Consider the following 13,729-nt stretch of genomic DNA (forward strand, 5'->3'; position numbering starts at 1 on the left):
TTATTTGGTAGTTCCTGTCCTTGTTTAGTTAATGATTCATCCTATTCACCTGTCTTGCATTAATTATCTCGTTTGCTCCTTTGTTCCCTTTTCTTTATAAGCCTTGAGTTCCTTACTCTGGTTTGTCTTGTCTTAACGTTATGTTGCTATCTGCTTTATATTTTGAAATCTCATGATCATTAAAAAAACTATTTTCACTGAACTCCCTGTTTCCTGCCTTCCCTGGAGCACGACACGTAGCAACGTTTCACAAATATTGGGGGCGTGAACCATTATTATGTGGCCCTGCCCACATGCTATGATGTCTGAATTTCTATTTGTATTTATTTTTGCCTTTTCTGTACTGAAATATAAATGAAACTATATGAAAGTCATATGGTTTTCAAAAGATATTTTAGGTCTGTCCCTTTTCAGATTTTACATTTATTGCACATTCATGTCATTCTTGTGCTCCCTTATGTATTGTTGAACACAGATTGCTGTGTGTGAGTGTGCATTAGTATTTTATTCACCTCAGTTTATAAACGGCATGTGATTGAAAACTTCAAATGTAAAAGATTTTATGGAGCTGAATATGAAATTGTTACATAAGATCAGAGACCCATAGCCATGGCCTCTCTTTTGGAAAATGCCCATTCCTCTTCTAGTTGGTACCCATTCAGCACAGTGTCATTTCGTCCGGCTGTTTTAATTAATCCTGTGTGTACTGTACATTCAACAGGCCAGATGAGTAAAGATACTATTCCTTCAGGAGTGGTTAAGATGTGCTTTGCACATTCTTCATCCTAATTTAACACCCTCACGGTCACAATACAACAGCAACCCAAGGAAAAAGGAGAGGAAATGGAGGAGTAACACAGTAAGGAAGGAGTTCACGAGAGAAAAGGGAGATTGAAACTTTCCTTGTCTCCAACTTCCTTCCTCGCACGGACACTTAACATTTACACAGGGAAATGATGTCAGAAACGTTGAAGGTTATCACAACTTATGACTAGCGAAATAACCAGAATCTAGTGGGACACACAGTATACAATAAACCACCCAATACCGCTGTTCTGCCCTTTAGAAGGACACTTGAGGATTTAGGTGGACTATGTTTTGTTTTGTTTTCATCTATGCAACTTTTGGGTCTTCTCATTATGCTACATGCATTATGATTTTCATATTATTTATTTTATCACCTTCTGGTTTCTCTTCCCAAAGTAAACTTTGTTTGAAAGATGATTAATTTGTCCAAACCTAAGCCTATCTAGTCTACTTTTTTTGGTATTCCTGATACTTTTCCACAAAATTATGCCAAGATACCCAATTTTGACTGCTCCAGGGGAAAATCGCATATGTCAATACCAGAATGCATCGTGTTGAGGTCTGTTTATTCAAGCATTCGTAATTGTTCATTTATCTATGACAGAGCTAACAAAGTAAAATATTTGTTTATATTTTATTAGAATTATTTTATATTCCTATTTCGTATTTTACGTACTGAAAATAATAGGAAGCTGCATCCAATTAAAAATTACATTTCACCCAATTTTGCCGTTAGAAATGCTGTCTTGCTATTAGAAACAATTGTGAAATGAGTAAATTGTTGTACTTCACATAATGAGTGATATCGGTATACATGTGAGTGCTTAATTTCAGTCTATTATGAGTAGGGTTATTATCATTAGGTAAAATTAAAACCATAAAAAAACATTAATAAATAAATAAAATAAAATAAAATAATTTATTTTATTTCCTTGCCAAGGCAACATTTCTCTGTATAGTTTAGGTTAAAGGACTAAAATAACCAAAACTAAATAAACTAAAATGTAAGATAGATAGATAGATAGATAGATAGATAGATAGATAGATTTAAAAAATACAAAAAGCATAAAAAATTGTGCTTTTAAGAAATGACTAAATCTTGAACTAAAATTAAAATGAAAGCAAAAAAATACAAAAACAAAATTTAATTCAAAATATTAACAAAAACTGTAGTTGCCTAATTAGACTGCTCACATCAAGTTTTGAAAAAGACCTATGTCAGTCACATACTGAAAGTTTTCATGGAAATAAAGCCACTCAACTCATACTTATTTCTCTTTTTTAACACACTGAGCACATGCACGGTCTGGATGGGGGGGATTTAGGACATTTACACAGGAGTGTATGTTCACTACTGAGTGTACACTTGGATGGGTTAAATGCAGCGCACAAATTCCGAGTATGAGTCACCATACTTGGCCACACACCACTTCCCTTTCCCTTTTTTAATAAAATTACGGTATTTAATTGTAAATTTAAGTTAAACCGTAAAACCTAAAATGTTGTCCCCGTAGGTTGTTTACGGTTGAATTCCGACAACCACAGCTGCCAGTTTTTTACTGTAGATTTTACAGATTTTTTTTTTTTACGGTGTATATTATATATATATATATATATATATATATATATATATCTCATATTATACATGTTTTTATTTAATATATTTATATATTATTTATATTATTATTTATATATTTAGAATAATTGATTAATTATACATTTCATATTATACATGTTTTTATTTAACATTCATCATATATTTTTATTGTAAAAACTTATTTCTAGAAAATTAACTTTTGCTGCCTTTTAAATGTAGTTATTAAAAAACATGTCACAATTTCATTTAAAGCAAGCAAAACAAAGCTTTACAATTGAATATACTCAAATCATGTTAAATTTGTGAAGTATATTTAATTTTATATTAAAATATAGTTAGAATAGAATTAATTACATCCAAAATAAGTTTTTGTTTACATAATATATATATATATGTGTGTACTTATAAATACACACACATTGTGTATATATAAATACACACACATGCATGTATATATTTAAGAAAAATATGTAATATTTATATATTGCATATATTTATATGTAATATAAATTATATGAATATACATGTAAATATTTTCCAAATATATACTGCATGTGTGTGTATTTATATATACATAATAAATAAACATAGTACACACACACATTATGTAAACAAAAAAGTATATTTTGGATGTGATTAATTGTTTGACAGCACTAATATTAATTTGTCTTTTATGCCAGGAAAAAAGCTCAATAGCCAATCTTTAGTGAAAATGCATTTTCGGTGTATTAAAATGTGTTGTAGCATTATATAGTAATATCAGATAGTAATGATTTAATAATAAATATAGCGAAATTTTGGCAACATTTTGTAGAAAATAAAGGTCCATTATCCATAGTCAATGCATTGCTCCACTTTCAAATCAAGCAGTTTTTTGTTTTTCAGTTTGGCAAATTCAACTGAACATGAACAAAATCTCAGGAACTTTTTCTTCCTCACACAAAGTTCTTGATCGCACAGACTCCTATTGAAATTATTTTGCCCACAAAATTGCGCAGAGTAGCAGCAGATGCGACTCACCTTTAAAGTAGCATGACGATGTTAGCATGACTAAATTAAGTTTATTCATATTATTTGAAATATAGAGCTTTGTTTTATTGTTCTTCTCATGCTGTGTCATGTGCATGTTACTTCCATGTTAGCCTTTCCTCAAGTGTGCTTGTATTGTGTGCCACAGCTGTCTAAACGTTTTACTGTTTTAGCAATACTTAAGGTTATCTGTGTACATAGTGCGTCTATTAATTCTGTAAAGAGGTGATGTGATTCTGTGGCTATGAATGCTAAATTATGTTTGAAACTAATTGGGTGTTTGTTTTACAGCTTTGCGCCTCCCTAATTGGTTGATTCTTTAATTATTTCTAGCCTAATGTTTTCAGGAGTATTCACCGTGTGCACGTGCATGTGTTCGAGTCAGTAGTGACCAACTGCGGAGTCTCTAGATAAGAGCTCGTCAAGCCTGTTCATTTAGAGTCATTATAAAGTACGTCCCTGTAATTCTTAAATGAATTGAGGATGATGGAAATTAAAAATCAACAGTTGTTTTCTGTTTACAGAGGGTGTTTGCCCATGTTTGGCAGTCGATAAGGTTATATTACACAGAGTAGGACTCTGCATATGAAAAGACGAATTAAAAGAGGAACAAGAGCTAGTGTGATTCAACTAGTTTAAAGCACAAACAGTACTGGCCTTTTTGGACCCCGGTGATACACACTTCATCTGCAGTCATATGTACAATTCAGGGCTGGAAATGGGGGGGAGGGGGGATGGAGTCCGGGGAGTGAATTTCGAGGGGGGACGGCGTTTAATTTCCAACTGGTTAGATTTATTTGAAAATGAAAGTGATTTCTATATTTTATCCATTCAAAAGCGAACCCAGTTCTAAATAAACCGTAGTGCAGTGCAGACTAAACAACGGGGTATTTGTGTCTATGGTTTGCTGGGCAATGCCATCTTTGATTGGCCATCAAGAGCAGACTGCAGCCAATGGAAATGCTTCTCTATTGCTGCGCATGCTGCTCCTCACAGCACAATTTATACAACAGATTTATACATTATTGATTTTATTCAAAAGTTAATATAAAGCGACTTACATTTTAGGAACACTTGTCTGATCTGTTCAGAAATATTTTGTTGATGAAATAGAGTCACAGCTGAGCCGCTGCGCATCTCCAAGCAAACACAGCGCTGTTTCGATTATGAATGAATCTTTGTTTTTGGACAAATCTAGTGAGTCAATGATTCAATGACCCATTCATAAAGAGTCACTTGCTTCATTCCTTAATGAATCAACCGTTTGAACGAATCGATCAGATGAATGATTCAGTGACAGACAGTTACTTGCTGCCACCTACTGGGAGTTTCATTTTTAAAGTATAAATTTTAATTTCTATATTCAATCTCATTACATTGTTTTTATTAAATGTATTAATGCCACCTCTGAGTCTTGTTAAAACATCTGTACCATTTGTATATGCTAAACTGGTATACTTTAAGTCTGCTAAAGCCCGGCTCACACTGTGCGATTTTGGCCACGATTTGTTCGTCTGAGACAAATTTAGAAAATCCTAAAAGATTTCTATAATCCTAGGCTAAAATCGGTTGTCTAGATCGCTGGTTTGACTTGTTCACCGACAGCCGTTTAATGGCCGTTGCGATCAATTTTTCCCTCCGATTAAATTCTGGCAGTGTCAGAAGATTTCAGACACTTTCCTGCAGTGTGACATCTCCTACGATGACTGTCAAACCAAGAACCAATAGGAGCACTGAACTTGATGACGCAATTAGCGCTACAACTTCAAACCTCAACTTCGTTATTTGTAAAAACAATATATACAAAGTAAAGTTTACTTAAAGTTTATTTATTAAGGGGCAGGAAGTTTAAACTCGAATAACAAAATTACCTCAAGTTCGCTCTGTAGAACTGGAAGTCCATAAAGTCCTCTTTTGCCCAGCCATGACTTGCTTCACACACGTCGTCTTTTTATATATATTATAATTATATTATAATTATATTATATATATTATATTTATATATATATATATTTTTTTTTTTTTTTGTGAAGAGAGGCAGCCAATCAGAGATGTTGCTGTTTTATAAAAAAAAAAAAAAAAAGAAAGCCTAAAGCATTTTACAGTGACCACCCGTTCCCATGAAGCATTGCAGCATTTCAGAACTCTCAAATATTTGTGCATTTTTTTATATTTTGCACAAAATGTATTGTGCATATGCTATATAATTTATAATCAACGATAAGTAAATAGTTTAATATACAATCATTTCTGATTCAGTTGCAATCCGGTCTTGTACTTTGTCTGATTTTTCAAATACTTATTTGCTTAAAATCAATTTGTAATATTATGTTTATCTTCTCAGAGTTGGTTGGTTTGGTTCCTGGCCTAACGCTCTTTTTAAACAGAATATTTTGAAATTTCTATGAAGGAAATTAATTCCAAGGATGTTGAAAAAAATGGGTGGCCACCATGCAGCTCTACTGAAATCAACTGAATCTCTTGTGCACTTCATGTGAGAAGTCATTTGTGCCATGTACATGAGTGACAGTTTACAGAGTTGCTATGAAAAGCATTTCAAATCATTCGCTTATGAAGTTCCATTACAGTTGGGGTGCTGCTGTAGAAAATAGCTGCTTTTGTAGACAGTAAACAGTGAGGCGACTTTTGGAACAGCGTCACTCAATAGCTTTGATAAAAATCCATTTAGACTGTCTTTTTGACACAAGTGACTCTAATAAGAGGTTGGTTGCCCTGTGGGGTGTGTTTAGCAGACATGGCTGATGATTCATCAAGCACAGGGCCTTCTTTTCAGTTTCACTATTGAAATATTGATTGATAAGTCTCCATATGATGTGTCATCTCCCTTCAGTGTTTCTAAATGAGCCATTTCTCATTTCCACCCAGATTCTCTGTGCCTATATTGGTAGTATTACATCTAACTGAATGATGGATAAAAATGAGAGAAAATAGACAAATACACTTTCCCACACCGGTTTCCAGCTTCTTTCCATGCAAACCCTCCCCTTCCACATCTCACGGCGGAGACCCGCACCAAATCAAATCAGAGAAAGATAAACAAAACCTCATTAGTTCCTCCAGCTAGACGGAGGTGAGGTCTACTGTGTTCCCCTCAGCTGAGCCTGCCCTGCTTTAACCCTGCTGTAACTCTCCCGCTTCTGCTTTCGTTCTGCTCTCCTGTGTGGTGAACCGCACATTTGTTTTTAATTGGGAAGGGAATTGACTTTGCATTTGAATCAATGCTCTCACTTGCTAGTATAAGTACATGTGCATTGGAACAAGACAACTCATTTGGATTATTCAAAGTTAATAATTGGCTGACTTTCCTGCGAATTAAGGAACCAAGGACATAACCGAGTCTTTGTGTGTTTCTAGCTGATTATCATACAGTATGTGTGTTTCTAAGCACAATTCTCTGCGGAAAATGTCTTTTGGTCATGAATTTCTGAGCAGAATATTAGTTAATCTCCTCTTGGTACCGTGAGAGATGTCACAACTATTTGTTTATGCTTTTATACTAGATATTGCCTAATACATAAATGGTACTATAACCATTAAAATATATATAACGTAGTTTCACAAATTTATTTTTCTTTTTTTCTTTTAATAAAAATGATTTAACAGACCAATAAAGCAGTAAATGCTTCCCAAAACCATGTAGAATTGAGTCTTAATAGTTAATTTGGCACAAGTGCATCCAGGCTAATTATTGTAATGAAAAGCATATAATTATAATTAACCTAAAAATTTATAGTCTCCCATTATTTACTCATCTTAATGTGACACCAAACATTTTCTGTTTTCAGTTCTGTTGTAGTAATTGAATGCAATGCCTTTTTTAAGATAAAAAAAAGATTACTAGTGAATAATGACTTAAATTTGGACAGTTTCCCTCACATTAGTATCATGTGGCTTTTGAAATGGTTTATTTCATAATTTGTCTATTTCTATATTAATTTTTGAATCTATTTCATATTTTTTTATTTAAAATTGTATTATATTAATTTAATAATATTTTATAATTTTAATTTAATTTCATAATTGTTTCTTTTGGCCCTTAACAGTCCCTAATCACTATGAATTATGTTGTTGTATGGCATCGCTACAGAAAAAATAATAGCATGTAGGTTTGGAACAAAACGAGGGTGAGTAAATAATAACAGAAATTTCATTTTTGGCCGAACTCTTTCTTTCAACATTGTCTTTTGTGATGATGGTGTATAGGGAACCACAAATGCAGTGCAGCTTCAGTTTTTGGCAGCATCAACATTGGGCACTTTGCTCTGTAATCTCTTTCTCCCTGGGAAAGGGAACATGAATGAGAGAGTGGGTATGTTTATAAAGGTGCTTTGGTACACTGTGTGCTTGGACAATCTTCTTTTTTGTAAGTGTGTATGTGTGAGTCACACATTCTCTCATGTAAGGTTTCAAGTACATGTGCTGGAAATCATCTGGAAATAGTCTGACAGAACCTGAATGCATTGTAACATTTTGGACATCTAAACACGATGACAACACCAATAATTCTTATTTTATCTCTTTACAGACAGCATTGAAGACTACATTCAGACCACCTCATCACATGTTGATTCAGCCAATCAGGAGCTTGCAAAAGCCAGTCATTATCAGGTATGTTACTGACTTCTTGGAAAGCTATTGCTTTGATAGCTGCATTAAGGTACACAAAGAGCAGTTTGGTATGTAAAAAGAGTCTCTCTGTAACAGTCTATGAACACAATTATTGTAGCAGGTTTGTTTATTAGTTTCAGCTGACATCACACAGTGAGATTTTCAACATGCTGTCATTCATTAGCTGCTCACTTCAGTTATCACCCTTCACCAATTACCTGACGGGTGGACCATAAACCCATTTGAAAATTAAAATTTGTCATTGATTGTTCACAAGCTCTGTTTGAGTATTAAGTATTGTGTGTTTAGAAACAAAATGGCAGTATTACACATTTGTTTACTCTGATGCCATGCATGTCATAATTGACATAGTGGTCTTTTTTTAAATAAAAAATTACTTTCATTCAAAATATTTCTTTCATGACAATTCCAGGAGAGCTTAGCGTGGTAATATACATGGCAATGTTAATGTGTTTGGTCTTGGTGGAATTGATTTGCTATGCTGCTGCAGCAGAGCAAGTACCGACCTGGCTACTGCCAATATATCCACAGACATCCTGCTGTGAGCATGTAGGAAATACTGCTGCTGCACATAGTGTATAACACATGAAATTACCCTATAGCACTTCTATAAAGGTGGAGCTGGGGAAGGTGGAGGATTTCTGCTACAGCAAGCACTAGCCAAGTATTTAAATGTTGAGCGTGAAAGCTCATTGGCTGCTGACGTGAAAATAAACCAATCAGCTACACCATATGGCTGATGATGTAATTATATCAGATTGAGTTAGAACCTGTCGGCTAAATCATTACTAGTTTCATGACAGAACTTTGTATTTATTTCAAACCTATGTTCTTGGCATTGGTAGTGCCAAACTCAACTTTAACATGCTGGATCCAAACTCTGATACATATGATAAATTAGTTATTAAATGTGCAGTCATACACTTTGCCTTTTGTGTTGCCGTATTTTACTGTTCATTGAACAATTTTAGACAATTTGTATCTTAATTTTCTCACCTAAGAGATGGAAAAGGGAATTTTCTACTAAATATACAGTATAACCCCTTTCTCGTTCATGAGAGTACTCATAGCTTTGTAACATTATGGTTGAACCACTGATGTCTCATGGACTATTTTAATGATGTCCTTACTACCTTTCTGGGCCTTGAACATGTTAGTTGCGTTGCTATCTATGTATCATATACAAATTATTTTACCACACTTATACTTTGACCATTGTTTTCTTTTATTCCTGTCTGATTAGAGCAGTTGGTGTTTAGATGTGACCTTTTACATAGTTCCTCTCTGGGATTCTGGGAAACACGGGCTAATAATGTGGGTCATGCTTACCCACATTCATGTGTTTGTGTTTCTATGTGAGTTTGTGTGTGGCAAAGCAAATGAATGTCCCAAACGGGTGCTTTAACATTCCTCTCTTGGCCTTAGTTTTCTCGCCTCTTCCTTCCTCCACTTACAAGAACGCAAGGGAGTAAATGAGTGAGTTGCAACAGCTTTTGGATTAATTGTCATTTCATTATCTGAAGGAGAGCTCAGCCGTGACCAAACTCATGCAGAGCAATTTAGCACTTCGCCAGTCCCGCTGCCGCCCACCCTGAGGGGAGGAGGGAAGCGCCTGGCTTAGGGTGCTACCCGGTTTCCTTTCGAACATCTCCCATAAACCAACACTGTTGAACATTACACACACAAGTCAATTAAAAATAGCAAGTCATTTTCTTTCCATGGACCAAAATGTCAGTTAACTGAATGCAGGAAAAAAAATTAATCTATAATCCATCAAGCCAAAAGCAGTTCCTCTCCACCCATGGAAGGTCTGTAAGTGACAAGAATGATGTTGTATCAGCCCCATCAGAGTTCAATGGAGCACGATGGAACATGATTGTTCATTACCATGCTGCTGCTTCAAACTCTAAACTCAAATGCACAGACACTGAAGAGAGTTCACACCATAATACACAGACTCCAGACTTCATTTACCATTACTCATTTTCTCACTCTCTCCATTACCATATTTGATGTGGAAAAGTGCTTTGTTGGGCACTCTTAACAAAGTGAACCTTAGTTAAGTGTATTCAAATCAGTGCTAAGGTCAGTGATAAGTCTTCTACAATAATTATGTAACTTTTCCTGTAAGTATAAATACAGCATTCATAACTGAACAAAGTTTATAATTGACTAACGTACATTTAGACACAATATTTGTTGTGCAAATATTTCTGAGACACAGGAGAGCCTTTGTGTGTCTCTGATGAACACACAGCAGTGGTGTTTCATTCCTGAATAAAACCTTTTTTTTTTTTTTTTGTGGTACGAATCATTTGAACAGAAGGTTCAATAACACAAATACAGTCGATTGTTTTGTTACTGGATGAATGAGCAATTTTGAATGACTCAATGACTGACTCATAAAGACTATATATACTATATGTTACATGAAGGATATATTAATAAACATTATATTTTTATTGTTTAAACATTATAACATTTTAAAGTTGTATTAATTAAATAAGTAATTCTATTTTATTCTATTTTATTCTATTTTATTTATTTTTTAAATAGAATACTCTTATTCTCACCAAAGCTGCAGTGATTTAATCCAAGAACTGTAGTATTGTAAAATTTCTATTTTAATATATTTTCAAATGTAATTTACTCCTGCGATGGCAAAGCTAAATTCACAGCAGCCATTACTCTAGTCTTCAGTGTTGCATGATCCTTCAGAAATCATTTTAATATGCTGATTTGGTGCTCAAAAAACATTTATTATGATCAGTTTTAAAAACAGTTGTGCGGCTTAATATTTTTAGATACCATGATACAAAATTTTTCAGGATTCTTTGATTAATTTGAAATATATATATTTGTTTAGTGTGAAAGTCTTTGCAGTCACTATTGATAAATTCAATTTATTAAACATCCTTGCTAAATAAAAGTATTCTTAAAAAAATGTAATGACCCCAAACTTTTGAACACAATACGATATTAATTTATGTGATTAAAGTTAATTATTTAACTCCATAATTTTGCTTGATTCTTTTAATAAATAAATAAAAAGGATGTGTATAAAAATAAAGTGCTTTTAAAGTGTGAGAAAACATATGATTAGTAAATAGTGTGCCTTAAAGGGGACCTATTATGGCTCTTTTTACAAGATGTAAAATAAGTCTCTGAAGTCCGCAGAGCGTATATGTGAAGCTTTAGCTCAATATACCCCACAGATAAATGTTTACAGCTTGTTAAAATTGCCACTTTTAGGGTGTGAGCCAAAACGCTCTGTTTTGAGTGTGTTGCTTTAAATGCGAGTGAGCTGTTGCTCCCGGAGAAGAGGACGGAGCTTCAAGAGCTCCAGCTCCCCATTACCAGTGCTAGCCTTTGCAGATAAACATTCCACTATTAATACAAGCCTGTTATCTTTACAGAAAACTACTCGGTTTCAAAGTCAGCCATCTGATTATACTGTGCATAATAAATTCACGTTTATGAATTACACAGACAGGAAGCATGGCGGGATAAAAATAACAACATAGCTGGTCTCATGCTATCACAAACTTTATAAATCCCATTTCTGATTATGAGGTCGACAACTTCAAGCGATCGACTCAACTACATTGCTTTCATGTGCAACTTTTAACTACCACATTCCTATTCACGATCATTCTGATAGCATTTGAAGGCAGCATCAGAGAAAACACATAGAGACAATGATAGCTTTAGCAATAAGCCTTACATACCCCTTTTCCACCAAAGCAGTTCCAGGTGTTAGTTCAGAGCCAGTGCTATAGCCGGTTCTTAGTTGGTTCGACTGGCGAGCGTTTTAAGGACCGGTTGCTTTTCCACAAGCTAGAGAGCCAATACAGAGCCAAGTCTTACGTCACTGAATACGTTTCATGTTTCGGATCACTAGCGCGGCACAACAGGCATCTGTACAAAGCATCAGCACCACGCAGATTGATCGATCGGCACACAACACACTAAAGCACCGCGAGAGCGATCCAAAAGCATAAAGAGCTGTCTGTTTTCCAGTCGCTCCCGCAGCACCCCGATATGCCTCGCACCGAACGGTCCGCGCAGCGCCGATCTATCCCGGACAAGCCTAAACAAACTATCAGCAATGGGGGACGTTGCGTTGCTATTGATGTTCATGGTTTTGCGAACCTACATCGGCATTCAAACACGGCGAATCAAACGTGTTAGCGTTTAGCTGCTATTTCAAATATGGCGGTCCAAGTTTCTGTTCGTCTTGTTGGTCACGGTAACCCCGCCCCCAGCCCCTGACGCAAGTGGTTCTTTCTTCTAGCCCAGCAATGTTGTTGTGCTACTTACGAACCGCTTTTCCTGGTTCGGAGCTGGTGCTTTGGATGTCGAAAAACAAAGAACCAGTTTGAAACTAGGCTCTGGCTCCGAACCAGCACTGGAACTGCCTTGGTGGAAAAGGGGTAACAGAGTGCCAAGAAGCTCTTTCAGAAAGGCAATTTGGAAAACAAACGCGTGATACTTACTTTGCAGCTGACGTTCGCGCACAAAGCGTTGGTATTAATTCCTAAACATATAGTGGACGTTACCGATTTTTTCCGGGATATTTCCTTCGAAAATGAAATTTAACCACAGTGTCCTCGTCTCAGATGGGGGGAGATTATGGCGACTCCTATGTTCATTAGTGCATCCCAAAACACAACACTTGTAAAGCCTCTTTGGCGCTGACATTGTAAATAACTCAAGTAATGGCAGACCGCATCTTCTCACTCAGGGCTGTGTTTATGCTAATATGGCAGAGAGCGTCACAAATGGGCGGGACTTTTTCCCCTCGGTGACGTGAACAGAGGGAGAATCTGAAACAGCTCATTTGGAGAGACTGTTCATGACTTATTGGTTTTCTAAAAAAAAAATGAGTTGGTTGTTTTCACACACTGCGGCCACACAAAAACAGCTTATAAAAGTGATTTTTGCATAATAGGTCCCCTTTAAAGAAAAGAATGGGCTTCGCTGCCCTTGCTGAGATAAGACATGAAAAAAAAAATCCTAGACCATAATACATGCAAACATATATGTATTAGAAGGGACATAGTAATCTAGTAAAAACCAATAGCATAACCAATGTTGTGCAACAAATGTATTTGCATTTTTCACAGATTATTGTTTACACATTACTCATATCTGGTGTGTAGAAAATTTATTTGTGTGAGTGTGTGCGCGTGCGGGCTGTGTTAGGCTGTATTTATGTCAGTTGGATGATCTCGTGGCCTGTAAAGTGTGACAGTGAGCGGGGTGTTGGATTATTATTTGCTATCTGCTTCTACATAAGCCGCATGCTGTCCCGATTGCACTGAATCCATGCAGACCAGACGGCTTATTTGTGTGCCCAGAGCAGATTCACTGCTTCAGCATACCCTCCATAACCCTCCCTCCCCCACACACACACACGAAAACATAAGAGCGCCAAAGCGTGATCTAAGGGCGCCGAATGAAATTCAGTTTATTAGTATCACTGCTACTGTTGTGGATACTTAGGGTTGGGGACTTGATGATACCTCAAATCATGCAGTTTGTTGAGGAGAGGAATGCTGTTATTTTTCTGAGTGCTCAGACTTTAGATTTTTGCCTTGTAGACGATAAGATGGGTGAAAAAATGAATTGACTTATTGTGAAGGA

At 35.6% G+C, this 13,729-nt stretch overlaps 1 protein-coding gene across 1 annotated transcript in view; it reads left to right on the plus strand.

Moving 5' to 3' along the window:
* The window catches only part of LOC306877833 (syntaxin-12-like), a 194,288-nt gene that overhangs the window by 150,924 nt on the left and 29,635 nt on the right, over nucleotides 1-13,729 (plus strand). The window contains exon 3 of the mRNA XM_079429818.1: nucleotides 7,980-8,062. Within this exon, the coding sequence (XP_079285944.1) occupies nucleotides 7,980-8,062 (83 nt within the window). The remainder of the gene's footprint in view (nucleotides 1-7,979; nucleotides 8,063-13,729) is intronic.

The sequence above is a fragment of the Barbus barbus genome, assembly GCF_936440315.1.
Source record: "Barbus barbus genome assembly, chromosome: 12".
Lineage (NCBI taxonomy): Eukaryota > Metazoa > Chordata > Actinopteri > Cypriniformes > Cyprinidae > Barbus > Barbus barbus.